Genomic DNA, 16,310 nt, shown 5'->3' on the forward strand with positions numbered 1-16,310 from the left:
AGCTGTCTGACATTCGCTTTATTGTTAAAACTTTGTTTGGTGTATCAGCTGCTTGTCTTTATTTCAATTTTTTAACACATCTTTAAATTAAAGGCAAACATATACAGCTTTAGCTTCAAAAACCATGCAGCAGTGTAAACAAGAGGTCTACCGAGATAAAAAGTCACCTACAAGGTACTGGCAAAGTCTGATAATAAAAATGTCAAGTCAAAAACAAAAGAAAAGAACACAAGCATTGGGTTTACTTTTTGAATCAGAAAAGCTTGAACTTAGTGCTTATCATTCGTCCACATTCAGCTGGTAAATATGTTGCGTGTGAATTAAGAGCTTAAAATCCAGAAAAATAAATATGAGGGACTGACAACATATACATAAAAAAATGCATCCCTATACATGACAAATCAGACTATAATTGCTTTTCTCGAGAGTAACTCCGTGAGAAACAATGAGTCTTTACAGCTTTAGAGAACCCAAGAGCCCTGATGTGATTATCTGCCTCATCTGGACTACGCAACAGCAACAACACCGACATATTGTAACTGGCAACTCGACAGACTGCTCATAAAAGTTTCAATCTACCCAGGTAGATAGGTACGGGTATCTTTGAACTTGCAGGGCAACCACCAAGTGCAAAACATGGTGTAAGTAGGGTTAATGCGGTTGTTTTAATGATCAGGAGAAAAGTTCAAGTTGGCCACACTGTGTGCTGTGAGTCCTCTCCTCTGCTGCAGGCCTCAAGCTATAATACACATCAGCTTGTTGGGGGCTGCATGGCATTGTACTGCATTTCGGCTTCTACTGTAGCTTGTCAGAATAAGCACTAATATTTCGGTGCTGTAGCCAGCACTTTATCACAGGCCAAGCAAAACCTGAGTATGAAAATGCCACGCAAACGCACGCACACACACACACACTCCCTGCCTTCACCACTACATCGCAAAATCTTAGCAGCTACATCTGTCCAAACACACCGACTGTACACTTGTATGAGGAAGGCAACGGAGACGAGACAGTGGCACCAGCTTCCTGTTCTGCGCTGTATGCAAAATGACACTGATACAGGCTTCTTTGATCAAAACGGAATATTTACAATCATCAATGATTTTATGCCAGTGGTACAGCTGTTCATCCTCCATTTTAACTTAACAGTATGAAATTGGCAGACACCATGCAACAAAAAATCTCTTGATATTTAACATCAAGTTTGCTGCTTTGGTCGATTACATGCAACCCGGGAGCTGCAGCTGAGGAGGCTTGATTAAACTTAAAACATGAATACACATGATGAGGATCAAAACTAACACATATTGCACCACCTCACAACTTAAAGCATTAGTAAAGATTAGATGATGCAACTTAACAAACCTTCAGATAAAATGTCATTCACTGTGCTGATACAGACTTGATCCCAGGCTAGAATTTTTCCTCCCTTTTTGCCCTTTTTACATTGGTAGGTAACTAAGGCACCAGAAAGTACAGTCATGTAAATAAATACTTTGATCTGTGCACAACCTGTACCAAAAGCACTTTGCCTGAACATATAGTACATATAATTGGCTCACAAACAGTGAATGTAATGTGTCCAAACACCTTTCAACAATCCTTTTTTTTTTCTTCTTCTTTTTAACATCAATTAACTTAAAATAATCCTGGACCTAAAAACTGATTTTTTACAAGCTTCCGTTAGAATCTATGTTTTGCTAAAACAGGTTTTTGTGTTCATTCTGCCTGTAAAAAGCACCATCATTTAATAGCTTTCTTCTCAAGATGGAAGAGATCCAGCATGTCCAGCATGGCCTGTCTGATGTTGGTGCCAAAACGGTGCGAGTCCTAAAAAGAAGCCAAAGGAGCAAAGAATATTTTAGATTTTAGAAAGCCTATGATAATGAACACGAACGGATAAATGTCTGTTTAAACGGACAATTAAGAAACGTACAGTTTCTGGGCTTGAGTGTTTGCTGGAGATGTGGAAGTTGATGAGATCTTCACCAACGATGATGTAGGAGACGCCATAACCATCGTCAGCCACCTTGTGAACGAAGAAAAAAAAAAACAGATAAATGTTTAATCTGAGCCACAGGGCACGTTTCCTGTTAAAAGGGCATGCATTAAAACAGAACAGGTATGTTTTACTAATACTAAGATTGTTGTATCTTGATGAAATATTCAAGGATCTAGAGAAGCCTCAAACTGTATGATTGACATGATGTGAATAAGAGGACTGCACAACCATCTTCATTCAAACTTTAAAAATGACTATTAACTGATAAACATGTACTTACTGGACCAAATCCACCTCCGGAGGACACATATTCTGGGTGTTTGACTAGATCAAACAGGTCGACCTGCTGCAGAGGGGTCTGGCTGGTGGACAGCCTCCACGGCTCCGACAGGACCTAAACGTAAAAGGATCACAGATCTGCTCTGCTTCCTGGCCATAATGTAACACAGATTCATACAGACAACCACATCGTTTGTGATTTACAAGAGAAATTAATATTAATCCCCCACCAAAAAGCTCAGAACAATATCTCATACCTGCTTAAGGAATTCCGACTCCTCTCCCAGGTATTTGGAAACCACATAGAGACAGAAAAGGTGGCGATCGACGCCCTGTCCCGTCATTGCCAAACGATACAGGCTTTGGTGTTTCTCTGCTGCCACTTTGAGCAACCTGAGGCGCTCTTCTGTCTGTGATGACAATGAAGACAGAAGAGTGAAACATGAAAAGGAAACAAAAGAGCGAAGTTTGCACGCTGGGAAAACACTCAGTCAACAACAACAGTCAGCAGCACTGTAGAGGTAAAAAGCGTACCGTCTCATCTCTGATCATAGCACGAACAAAGTCACATGACTCCACGGTGCAGGAGCGCACGGTTTCTGTTCGACCTTCACGGAACAAGCGCGTCATGGAGGCTTCGTACGTCAGGCAGAACTTCCCTTTGTCCTGTTGAGGAGGAACATAAATCAGCATTATTTCAAAGAGACTCCAGAGGGAGGTTTTTTACAAACTATCAATCTGTCAGCAGTATATTCTCAACATACTGATCATTTCAAAAGAAATTACCATTACACGTCTATAAACTGCAATACCAAACTAACTCTTCTTTGACTCAAGATTGTCGACTTGACTGCAATGCGTTTAATCACATAAACTCAAACATTAACAAAAAGAAAACATCCTCAAAATGAATCTGAATAAATTAATAGGTAAATAAATTAAACATTTTTGAGTTAGATCCTGGTTGGCTGGCTGTGACTGCCCTCTGGTGGTGATAAAGAAGGCTGTGATCAAGCACCACTTTCTCATCTGCTAAAATTTTAAAAGGGTTTAAGTTTGGATTATAAAATATTTGGTAATATCACAAGTTCAAACACTATATGGAGTAAAAAAAAAAGCATTCTTCTGCACATTATTTAATTTGGCTCTTCCCAGGATAGCAGATTAAAAAGAGCTTTTGGCTATATCTGTTACATTATATGTATTGTGCTTCATCCCTATTCTAAATCATACACTGACACAGTACACTTACTCTGTAATGGGCCAGCTGTAGAGCAATCTGGATGAAGGCATCAGGACTTGTGCGGCACTTCTTAATCAGCCCCTTTCCAAAATCATCAAAGGGAATAATGTGGCAATCCACATCATTGGCCAGACTCTCGGCAACTGTCAGTGACCTCTCGATAGTTTCCTGGCACTAGAAAGTGTTATACAATTGTTTGTTTTACTTGGTAAATACAGCCTTCATGATTAGTATCACATGTATACAGCAAATGATGAATTTCAAATCATAGAATGAACATTTCCTGCAGGCCTACCTCAGCAGGGATGTCCCACTGCAGCTTCTGAGGACCTGGCAGGTTGGGATGAGGCTCCCCGTGGCAGTGACCATCCTCAGTATATCCCAGTTTAATAGGGTCCATGCAAAGGACTTGCTGCAACACAGTGAAGTTTTCATATAGCTGATGTCACATTTTATTATTCAATTTCTCAGCATTCAAATTAGTGAGCTAGTTTCATTCATTCCTTCTGTTCCTGTTGCTCGTGATATCAGGGTATTCTGAAATATTGATTTATTCTAAATCCAAACAGTCATTGTGACATAAGCAGGCTTAACACACAGCAAAAACATACGAGTGTACCTCCCACAGATGGCCGATGATAGGAGCATCAGCCCAGGAGTGCTCTGCGTTCAGTCCCATGGTGCCATTCTTGAAAACTATCAGATTAAAGGACTTATCAAACCACCTGAAAGAAAACTAAGGGTCAGTGCCTGAGGTTTATTCGAAATTTAGTTCAAGTAAGCCAAAATCAGGTTTATATGTCTCACCTATCATAGCACTTCCCATGGAGCAGGGACTTGGCATAGCTGTCCAGCGACTTGATTTTGTTGTCTACATCATAGCGCTGCTCAGTGTCATCAAGGGTCACAAAGAAGGCGGCCTTCTCTATGGCATCCAGAGACTGTTTGTTCTTCCCACGGCTGAAGTAGGTGTCACGGGCATTTGCCCAAGGGGTCCTAAAGAAACATATGGTTTATATGAGTGGAAAACCCAGTGTGCACATAAGCCCACGGTCAAAATGAGTCTATGAATGGAGTATTTCGGAAATATGTTCATGTGTTTGTTGGTTAACAATGTTTTGGACAGACCTCATGCAGTGAGTTTTGAGATGATGCAAGTTTCTCACCATCAGGGACAAGAGTGAGAAGTCCTTTTGTTGCATTTTTGTGCCAGTAACAGGGCATGTCCAGGCCCATTTCATCAGCAGAACCAGCATATGACAGCATTTTTGTCAGTATGTGAATAAGAAGACATTAGAGTAAAGATGCCAATACAGAAAAAAGAATGTACTTTTTGTCATGGCATTTTCCACTTTCAGGTACTTAAAATGGTTTGACTCAGTCCCAACACGATATAACCCTAAGTGAATAACCTTAGAGTACAGTGTGCTAAATGTTCACACACAGACACAGGATTTCAGAGTGCTCGCTACTTTTCAGAGTCGGGACTGATGTTGTGTCGTGTGAGGGTACAGAGGCGTAATCGGGGGTCAGAGTTGATCTGCCACTGACCAGGCAAAGAAGGCAACAATAGAGGAGAAATGGTCCTTCCTCGTGTGTGCTGACACTGATGAAGCTGGCATAGTGGAACTCACTGCTTTAAACAGCGGTGCTGCTATTTCAGCTGATTCTGCGACTCCGGCTTGATGCGTAAGGGCACGGCAATGCAGGCACCTCTGTTTGGCATGTGTGAAATATGTGGAGGAACAGCGGTGGGTTAAAGCGGATGTCTTTTTTCCCCACCTGTGAGGTGCAACCGATGTCTGAAAGAGGCTATTGAAAATATATGCTCTTAAATATGGACTCCAGCTCCATCTGTAAAGCCACCTACCTGTCCCCTGCAGTAAGTGCTGCCAGTTTCTCCTCTCCTGGCAAAGGCTCCGACTGGTCTGCCAAGATCCTCTCCATCTGCTGCTCTATCTCCCGTGGCAACAGCAGCCGTCCATCATAAAACATCCACACCTTGAAGAAACGGCCCTTATGGTACACGGCGATGTGTTTGCTCTCGTTCGTGTGTTGAAGGATATCTGAGCAAAAACAAAGAGAATTGAAAAAAAGTTTGGGCTGATCCAAAAGCTTATGTATTGTATGTGTTTTTTGCTTATATATCTTGGTGGAACTTAAAAAAAACTCTTGCACACCACTAATTTCGTGAGTTACTTGGGTGTGGAGTCAAAAAATTTAAATTTGCAGAATTAAAACTAAGTTTTTGCTTCTCAAAATGAAGCATGAATGTCATATTATTTCATTTCTGAGAACAACAGAGCTGTTAGTAACTACTTCATGGCCCCACTAGAAAAATAATGCGAAAACGACATTTCTGTTGTAAAAAAAAATGACATAATTAATCAACATTTAATTCTGCTGCATGAATCTCTCTATTAAACATGTAAAACATTTGAAGTGATGTGCTGCTTGCTGGTAAGGGGCTATCTAGTTACAAAACTCAGGGAGCTTGAAATGGGATATACAGGAGGTGAGATGAAAAAGGAGAGTAATTTGGGGACAGGGGTGAGGTGGATGGGAACACAATGACTGAGGCAATGTTTGTTTGAGCAGCACTGTGCATAACCAAGAGACACCAATTCAAAAGCTCTGCCTACATATTACCTTTACTATAAAGTTTTAATTATGCTTTGGTGATACTCAGTGTTGGAACAAGCATTGGCTTTGTTACAGGCAAGATAAAGAGAGGAGATCCTTACAGCACAGGGGGACCTAAAAGAACAACAACCTCCCATCCACATAAAACTGAGCCTACTGGGCTTCCTTACAGTACGGACAACTCCACCAATATGAATACAGGCTCTAAATAATTAACAGAACTGGCTTCAGAATAAGTTAACACAGCAACTCTCATATTTCTGTATCATAACCAGATGGATAACTCCAAACTCACATTCTACCATTTATACTACATTACATCTAGAAAACTGTCATGTATTCAAATTAAACGGGCCAATCTAAAGCAAAACACTGGATCATGCTGCTTTTCATGTTCTTAAGTAATGTACAACGTGTAAACTGACCATTTTCAAACATTTACATACGATCACAGCTCATGGTTCTGGTCTCAAGCTATTGAGCTCTGGGCTTTTGAATCAGTTCAAAATCTGGTTCTAGTCTTGTTTACAAGACAAGTGTTATTTCATGCAATGAAGAACCTCAACACACTGAATGTACACTACATAGCATGTTATTTTATCCAAATCTGAACAACAAACCTTATCCTCTTCCAGGAAGGTTGTTGTTTGGCTTACTTTAAAACAATCATACCATTTCTGCAGCACAAATCAGAAACAAATGGAGCCTTTCGAGCTCCATTACATGCCAAACTGCACACGAAACAAATACCCAGAAACTGCCTTTTAAGAATACATATATATCTTTTTATGTATTCAGGTCAGCATAATGCCCTTTAAGAGCTCTAAAATCTCATGCACTACAAATTTACGAAGGTCGGATTATTCTTAATCCAAACAGATGGACACATGTCCCAAGGAGACATACAGGAGAAGTAGTGTGAAGGAGACGGCGCTGCTAAAGACTCTACCTGTGTCTACACCTGGGACACGACTCGTGTTGAACATACGCTCGTATTGGGAAGAGCACATGGGAATAGTGTGTAGGAGCATGAGCTGAAAGAGGAAAAGGGGAGAGTCAAACACAGAGATGACAAAGTAATTCACTAAAATCCCCAGAGAGCAGCAGCGGACAAACATCTACATGGACTAGAGCATGTATGAAGCGGATAGGGGATGATGAGGATCGGTTGGACAAGCAATCATAAGGAAAGGGAAGGACCTCAGAAGGATGCCAGGGAAAGAGGAATGAGCAAGGTCCAAAAACCATTTGACTCCCAACTCAACACCACCAGCAAAGCCCTGATGCAACAGTAGATTTTTCCCACCAATCAATTTAGGACATCTAGACTTAAACTAATATGAATATTTACATCTACGACAGCCAGTAAGACTTATTCAAAGCTGTGCTGCTGGGAATGAGTGTAGGAGTCAGGGTTTTCAAGGGCTGTTGCTGTGGCAACACCTAGGGTCGCATGGCAGAAGGGTCAGAGGGCACGGCGGAGATGTGCCCTCCTCTTACCTGTATCCACACCAGGAATGCGGGAGGTGTTAAACATTCGCTCCCACTGAGCAGAACACAGAGGAACCTTGTTCGCCAGCAAGTATATCTAACGCAGCGTCCGACACAGCGAAGGGACAAAACAGTAAAACAGAGACAACTGAAGTTAAGTGTGTAACAGAGCGAGCTCATGCACTGGTGTCTGTAGAAACACCAACAACTGGTCTTTGTAAGAGTTTAGTGTGTATTTGCACAACATATGGCATTATTGTGCAAATTGTAATTTGCATTTCAGCATCATGCAGGCTGGTAAGTGCAAAGGACTGACAGAGGTGCAGGAAAAACTGACATCTGAGTGTCTGTTAAATGAGCCTTCAAAAAATGCCTCCATCGTTGCCTTGCTGGCAAACACAAATGTGCTTTCATTAAAACAAACAAAGAGCACAGGGCAAGGCTCATTCCAAAGTCAGAATAACACAAAGTGAGATATCAATAATCTGTACAATCATATACAAGACATTATGAAAGATAAGCAGTTTGCATTGTAAACTTAAGAGACAAACACACTGAGATAACATCTATTACTGAATTAATTCTACACTAGAAAGTTAAACATTTACATTACTGGTGTGGTCAAGCAAATGCTTATGTAACTCATCTAACAGCTTCAGTAGTGTATGCAAATTAATTCAGTTCAACAAGATCATAAAAGGAGTGAAGCAGGACACGTGGAGCTCTATACTCACAGGTTTGATCTGAGCTCTGTCCAGTTTTCTCCTGTAGAGCATGATGGCATGGATGGCATTACCTGCCCGAGCAGCCTGGATGTGGGTGGGAAACACGTAAAGAAAATCCTGTGGAGCAGAGTAACAGCAATAAATCAATAATAATCAGTCATAACTCCTTCAACCAGCTCTCTTTCTGCAAGGGCATTAGGGCAGGGCACTTATCATTTTATCAGCATTGCAAGTAGCACCGTCTGTGCATGTGAGAGGCAATTTATGGAAGAAGAAGAAAAAAATGTGGCAGTGAACGCCTTCTGTTGAGCTGCTTTGGGCCACCGTGTCACGACAGTAAAGATTTTATCTGGATTATTCCATCATCTGTTTAACCTGAACCACAGCAGCTTCACCTCATGTAAAAACAAAAGAAAGCAGCCGACACAAGTTGTTGAGATTACCATCCTTGAGAGAGATAGCTGACTGGTTCATCAAGTGATTCTGTTGCAAATATTTCAATCGAACTACATTTTGGTTCCACGACTTGCACACAGAATCTCTCTGTGGGGGGGCTTTGGACGAGTGGTGGGTGTGCATGTCAGTCAATAAGTAACCATGTTTCTCACATAAAAAGCAATTAAAGAAAGATGTTACACCCTGTAATGAAATATTTTATTTAATTCCTTGTTAAACTTGGTCTTCTTTCCCAGTAAAACATTTTTCATTTTGTTCTTGTGAAACTTGGTATCATTTTCCCAGCCACAAGATGTTTCCAACCAAAACATTTCTGTATTTATTGTTCATCCTGTTTTTGCACCCTCCACGAGGCTCATCAAGAGATAAGAACAGGTTAGTTTGCATAGTGTGAGATCCTCTGATCAACATCTATTGATGGTCCCTCGCACTCGCTTTAGGACCTGAGGAGACACATCTTTCCAAGTTGTTGGACCAACAATGTGGAATGAATTACCACTTATCTTGCGATCACTTGACTCTGTCGATGTTTTTAAAAAACAACTTAAGACATTCTTTTTTAAACGAGCATTCTAGCCCAAGGGCTCCAAGGACTGATAACAGCTAAAACGAGGAGCTGAATTAAGATTTCAAAGTTTAAAAACAAAACTCAACAATCCATAAGTCTAACCACATTTTTAACATTAGATACTAAAACCTCACTTAAGCTTTTGAATGCAGATTTAAGTTTAAGTGGCTGTTTGTGGGGCAGCTTCTGAGGACACAGCAAAGGGTCAAAGCAATCGCAGTAAACTTTAATACAGATATGCATCTAAACCGATTCAAATGAACAGCTTGTATAACAGAGTACATTTGCTGTCCCCTCAAAATAACTACACACGCAGCCATTAATGTCTAAACTGCTACCAACAAAAGTGAGTACACCCCTAAGTTAAAATGTCCAAGTTGTGCCCAACTAGCCATTTTCCCTCCCCGGTCTCATGTGACTCGTTAGTGTCACAAGGTCTCAGGTGTGGATGGGAGCAGGTGTGTTACATTTGGTGTTATCGCTCTCACGCTCTCATACTGATCACTGGAAGTTCAAGATGGCATCTCAAAAAAATGCCAATAGCAAACTGACGATGGTCAGTTATCCCGTATTATACTGTCATGTAGTATAATGATTGCACGTTTGCCAGCCAAAATCCCAAGACTGCAACACTGCAGCAGTAACAAGTTCCCCTGAGACAACATCAGTTTGTTTCTTTCTACACACACACGGGGGTTTATGTCCTTATGTTACATTTTGTGTTAATGATCCAAGGTGACGCAGTGACTATCAAAGAAAACTCTTCAGCTTTTCAAAGAATCAGTTGCAAGTTACAGCTGATATTGTGAGGTGTTTTAGATAATCTTAAAAAAAACAAAAAGGCCACAATTAAGTAATCTTTGGCAAACAGACAAATGATAAGAGACGATTTACCATGGCATAATAGTTGCTGTTGACCATGATGGGTCCACGACCTCTCAGGTAAATATACTCTTCCCACCAGTCGCTAACCTGTGTCAGACAGAGAGAAGCGAGAGGGACATAATCAGACCAACTGCTTTTTAAAGTGTGAGCTGACTGAATGCCTGCGACTAAAGAGTGGTGACGAAAGGAAATTCTCTCCAACTTACATAGTTGGATGCCCACCAGGACTTCAGTTTAAGGTACCACTGCACCCTGGGTCCCAGATTCTTCTCGAAGTCTTTAGCCAAGTCCTTCATTCTTTCAAACTGCTCGTCATCCATCAGTGGGCGCACCGAATCCAGGAACTGATAAAAGAGTCACAGAGAGAGAGGGGCTAATGACAGGCCAGACAAAAGTCTGTTAGCAGGCAGACCGAAATGAATTCAAAATAAATAAATAACTGGAAAAAGTGTCTGAAGTGTACCAACACTGCTTTTACATGAACAGAGTAGTGTGGAACTCAGTGGTATCACACGACTTTATATAAGACAAACACAACTACTTTCTATGAAACTGGATAAGCACTAACAGGCAATTTGTGTCATTTCACCTCTAATTGTCTTCCAAACATAAACCTTCATCTCATTCCAATGTGCTCAAGATAACAGTTCAGTCCGGATGTAACAAAAGGGAATTACCCGTCTGCAGGTATCCTCGACAGAGGGAACAGGCAGGCGAGGCAGCGAGTTCTGGAAACTGTAGAGCATTGGCTTCCTGCCAGAGAATATCTTCACCAGTAACTGCACATACGTAAAAAGATAAGACAAGGGCAAAGGAGTTAAGAAGTTAAACTTTTGTTTCATTGTAACCTGCAGGGCATGAGGCAAAGTGCAAAGAAGTAACAAGTGGGTCAAAATAAAAGGATAAAAGTAGCGAGAATGACACTGCACCTTTGCCCGAACCCAGAGAATAAACTGAGTTTTAACTTTTCACCTCCATTTGTCCCACAAAGTAGGCTTCAAATGAACAAGATCAAACTAATAAACAATGTATACGATTATAATAACGCATCATGCACATATCAGATGCAGCCCAACAGCACAACATCAGAATTATAATAGAAATGTAAAAAATGAACCCTTCTTTATATGGAATATGCTAATATTCACCATCTTGCAAAAGTTGGTTAGAAGTTGTTAAGCTAGATCAACAATGGGGTCACGGTAAGATATAAATAAAACTGTACTCTGTCTATTAAGAGAGTTCAATAAAGGAGCACATTCACTCTCACCATCCACACACGAGTGGACCAGGACAAAGACCCGTGGCGTGAATACATCCAGCCATGCCATGACAGCAGGGACTTCAGGACACTCCTCATAATCATGATTATGGTGACCCACAGGCCCGTGCCCACCAGAACTCCCCCAACTATCTTCTGGTTATCTGTGGACATATATTGACTGTGGACAGAAAAACAGAGAGAGGGTTGAACAATATAACAGGGTCAAATCAAAACTTTTCTATTTTTTATCCAACGGTTTGGGGGACACAAAAAAGGCCGATCTAATTGGAGTTAAAACTAAAAACATCAACTTTATTGATTAATTAGTCATTTTAAAGCACTAAAAGGACATTGTGCATAACAATAACACACGGGAAAATAATGAACAATTATAGTCTCATAACAGCTGCCAGACTTGGCTCAGTCCAAAGTCAACAAAGACAGAGCAAACCATCACTGATAACCGCTGCAATACTTATCCTACAACACACATATGCCTGCAGAAACACGCTACACCTGACAAAGTCCTGGACCTCGTGAAGCCAGGTTTATGATGCTTATTAAAAACGTAGCGTGGCTTTTATCACCAGGTTATCCAAATGTGTACAACAACAGCAAGAAATATGTGATGGATGGATGGCTGGAATAAATGTCAAGATTTATCTTTTTATTAACCATAGTTAACCATTTCTTTTGTGCCTGTAATTATTAACAACAACCAAGCCATTTGTCTTTGCACATGTTCAGAGGTGTCCCCACTATGCCTGTACAAAAACAAAAACACATGACAAAACCTTACCTGATGGGCATGTGTTCGCCCAACTTGGCAATCAACCCCAGCGATGGATCCAGCTGTTTATATTTATTGAAGGACATGTAGGACACAACCACTACCATGAACCCTCCCGGGCTGCCCGGGTACACACCAGTCATTACTCCATTCTGTGAAAATGTGTGCCAAACGCAGAATGACATTAGGTCAGACAGGGTCACAGGAGAAAACAATGTGCGACACATGATGTAAGTCATCCCTAACCAAACGATGACTGTATAAAGAAATGCTTGCAGGTCTTTTGGGTTTATAAAGAAATGCTTGCAGGTCTTTTGGGTTTGAATGATTCAGTATGACTGTGTGCAAACATAAAACTGGGCCAAAGGTTAGATCCCAACAAACAGACCGGAAGGTTACTGTAACAGTTGGCTGCACGACAGGGTGACCTTCTAGTGTGAGCAGGTTAATATAGCTCAGTAAACAGATTTACAGTGGAGCAACAATTGGATCAAAAGCACAGAATTACTTGGGCTCTTATGATGTTGTTTGTTGGCTGAACACAGACTGAGAACAGAAAAGGCCGGTGACTACTGAGAGACATCAGAAGCAGGCAACAAAGAATCACAGGAACTCAGTCAAAGCTCATCAGAGTTTCCCTCTCTATCAAGATAACCGTTTGGACATTGCTCAACTGTCTGTCTGACATATGGTTTCACCTTGAAGCGGATGAACCTTTTCTTCCAGGAGTGAAGGCCAGACAGGTAGACCTGGCGTAGAGCTTCATGGCATAGATGCAGGTCGATGCCATCAGGAGAGACTGTGAACTGAAAGGCCACCGCCTGGTGAGCTTCTGCCATGGTGGCTGCTACTGTACACTCACTGGAGGAAGGAAAGCACAGGATTACAGAGTGAGCAGGGTGGAAGTGACAACAAAGATTATATATCACACATAAGGTTAGATGGAGATGAGAAACAGCTGCTACTGAGACCAGTTCTTGTCCCAACAGTTAGTCTGACTTTATATCAAGTATATATTTTATATCTAGAAGGTTAACCTGAGTTAGAGAGATGAGAGAAAGTGCAAATCTGCAGCCCAGGAACGTCCGCATTGGGAAATCTGGACGAGGCTTTGAATAGTTGTTGTAAAGCAACAGAAGAGCCTCTCATATTGATCAGCTTCTGTCACAATTCTGTAAATTACCTTCATTACCTCATTTATGGGTTAATCAGTTTAAGTTAACTGTATGGAAACCACTGAGTGAGAATGGATTCTTATTGGATTTTCCCACACATCTCAAACACAACACGAGTTAACCTGGCGTTAGTTGATCTGTTACAGAGTTTAACTGGAGCACAATCACTTGACGAGGTGGCGATTCAAGCACTTTTGAATTTAGTTATTGTGATTTCTGACACAGAGTTATTCATCTCGAACTGGTTAATATGTGCTATCTCATCTTTGATAACCAAAGAGGATGGATGCTATGAAAACTGTATCTGGTAGATCACTTTTCGGTCACATCGCAAGTGAGCCAACATGTGATTTAACAAAGTTGTACGTGGCAAGGGCAAGAGCCAAGGCTTGGTATTTGGTTTGTGTGGTTTCTTTCTCTATCTATTCGGAAGCATGATTATGCAAATGGTGCCAGGTCATATTGCATAAACCAGATCCGCCTGATAAAAGATAAAATTAAAAAAAAAAAAAAAGAAAACACAAGTTATGGCATTTCATTGCAAAACAAAATGAGTTTCTTCATAAGTTCAAAATATAACATGTGAGGGACACACTTTCAGAGTGCTGAAAAGATTTGAAGGTAATCAATAAAATAGCAAATATTGTAAAGTTTCTGTTGAGCAGCTGGGGATCAGCAGCAGAGGTCTGGAGTATTTACACCATCTAAGAGATTTAAATCTTTCTGATACACGTGTAAATTCGACGTGAAATTGACTTTATAACAAAATCTTCACCCACATCGCATGAAAATTTCATTGCCAGATAACCACCAGAACTTCTTCTTAATAATTCATTCATTGGGGATAACCCCCCTGGCCCTCGACCCTCAAAGAATGGAAGCTTGGCCTAAATATCAACTTAACCTCAAACATGAGCAGCACATTTCAGGCTGTAAAGTCCATAAAAACCTGTACGCACGTTATTCACGCCTTCCCTTGACCACACAAAGCACTGAGGCTAGGCTTCGTCTCTGCAGAGCTCCCAGTTCTACCCGAGGAGAAATGCTTCTTTCCAGAATCCGTTTGTATTTCAATCAACGGGAGCAATCTGGAAGCAGGACACGTCGTTACTACGTTTGCAGTCCTCGGAGGGCGCATCCACAGAGCAGTGTTTCAGCAGCCAGTCCCTTCCCCCAGCTACTTTCCAGCATCACATGATCCACCCTGCGCCGCAGAAACTGGGGGAAAGGTCGCCGCGCCGCGCAGCGCCGCGCCGCGCCGCACCGCGCCGCTTAGATACCGGACGAACTGTCAACACTGTACACGGAAATGCTCGTCCGCCAGCTGGCAAAGTATATGTGCCTTCAATGAAGCCACCGATAGGCTAATTTCTCGTGTAACAGCCGTTTATCCGTTTCTGTATGTCGGGAAAAAAAATGCAAAACCTTGTGCAGTGTTTGTAAATCATGCCAACTGCCTCCTGTCTGTTCACACTGAATGGAGCGGATCTGGATGTTACTGCCAACATTTCCAGCTGCAATATTTGATATACATTTATACGATACACACAATCAAATCTTATAGTTTACAGGTCAGGTGCCCTGCCCACGTGGTCTGTGTGAAATGGGGTCACGCGTGAGCACCCCAACGTCAGCACAAAATGCCATTTTTACTTCATCAAAACCCTTTCCCACCCCATGAAGAGTCGCACTCTGAATGCAACCGTGCTCATGCTGTAAGGACACCGCGGCCTTCACAGGCAGGTGACATTTCTACACACTCACACCTTCTTTAATTCGACACTATAAAACAGTTCCACATATTTGGGCACATGTTTGGTACACAGACACTGAATGATATCATTACAAGAGTTACATAGTGTAACAGAGCTGGCAAGTGCGGGTCAATGAATGACCTTTCTTTGGACTTTTGCCTACATTCGTGTCCTGAGCAACAACACCCTAATTACCACCGGGTCTGTACCTGGAATCGTTCAGATTAACAACACAATAGTCGGACAATACAATAGCGTAGAAAGTCACAATACAAAAGCAGTTGGACTCTAACAGTGTGGAGGCATCTATGGTCCCAACCAGCTGTTACAATGAGCGACATTTATGGATTTCAGTGTTAAAAGAATGAAAGTGACTTCCTGCTGCTACAGGCCAAACAAGCTCACAACAAACCTTCAGGTTATATGAAATGCGAAGGCCGGAAATTCACCGACACGTAAATACAACACACCGACTTTAACCTCAACTCTGCGGTGGAGGTGAGCTTTCACTTGGTTCCTTTTGACTTTTTCTGCTCCCCCTCAACCTCTGCAGCGACGTTTTAAAAGGAGAACTTCGAAAACAGCTGAGAAACCCACGCACGGACAAGCAGACACGCACTGAAAAGAGGAAAGATTGCTCACCGACGCTTTTTATCAGTCTGAGAGGCTCTCTGCTTGGAAGAGGATGGAACACGAATGCCTGTGTGGAGGGGCTGTTAATGGTACCAATATGCATTAATGGGAGACTTGACTGACTTGTATCCAAGGACGCCCCCTCCAGCTACGTCACATGCCTCGTCTTTTGTTATCCTGAACGAGCCGTGGTTGAAATAGCGCCTCCTAGAGGGCTCCAGTGAAACGGAAAGTGTTGCATGACCAACACGGAGCAGGTGACCAGTGGAAAAATACAATGGGGTCCAGATGCCAGATGACATCAAGGACAGCAGGGGCACTCGGTGCACCCAGGTTGTTTGGGAGCGCGTTGATTGGATCAATATGCAGGCAGTCTTTAAACAAGGTGTGACAATACGACAA

At 41.8% G+C, this 16,310-nt stretch overlaps 1 protein-coding gene across 4 annotated transcripts; it reads right to left on the reverse strand.

The window, feature by feature from the left end:
• Nucleotides 1-16,023, reverse strand: cpt1ab (carnitine palmitoyltransferase 1Ab (liver)). 4 transcript variants are annotated; one of them, XM_072385512.1, is made up of 19 exons: nucleotides 15,918-16,023; nucleotides 13,045-13,207; nucleotides 12,356-12,498; nucleotides 11,563-11,734; nucleotides 10,970-11,071; nucleotides 10,499-10,636; nucleotides 10,302-10,379; nucleotides 8,393-8,500; nucleotides 7,668-7,755; nucleotides 5,395-5,590; nucleotides 4,332-4,520; nucleotides 4,144-4,249; nucleotides 3,820-3,936; nucleotides 3,534-3,698; nucleotides 2,816-2,947; nucleotides 2,539-2,691; nucleotides 2,283-2,396; nucleotides 1,937-2,029; nucleotides 1-1,830 (listed from the first exon to the last, which is right to left on the reverse strand). In XM_072385512.1, exons 2-19 carry the CDS (start codon nucleotides 13,183-13,185, stop codon nucleotides 1,744-1,746), a joined length of 2,322 nt encoding a protein of 773 aa, XP_072241613.1. In that variant the 5' UTR covers nucleotides 13,186-13,207; nucleotides 15,918-16,023; the 3' UTR covers nucleotides 1-1,743. The 4 variants fall into 4 exon arrangements, with proteins under 4 accessions (XP_072241613.1, XP_072241612.1, XP_072241611.1 ...); XM_072385511.1 differs by lacking the exon at nucleotides 15,918-16,023 and adding an exon at nucleotides 14,554-14,688; XM_072385510.1 differs by lacking the exon at nucleotides 15,918-16,023 and adding an exon at nucleotides 14,481-14,688.
• Nucleotides 16,024-16,310: the final 287 nt, after the last annotated feature.

Source organism: Leuresthes tenuis, unplaced genomic scaffold (assembly GCF_036924035.1).
Source record: "Leuresthes tenuis unplaced genomic scaffold, fLeuTen1.0.hap1 SCAF_5, whole genome shotgun sequence".
Lineage (NCBI taxonomy): Eukaryota > Metazoa > Chordata > Actinopteri > Atheriniformes > Atherinopsidae > Leuresthes > Leuresthes tenuis.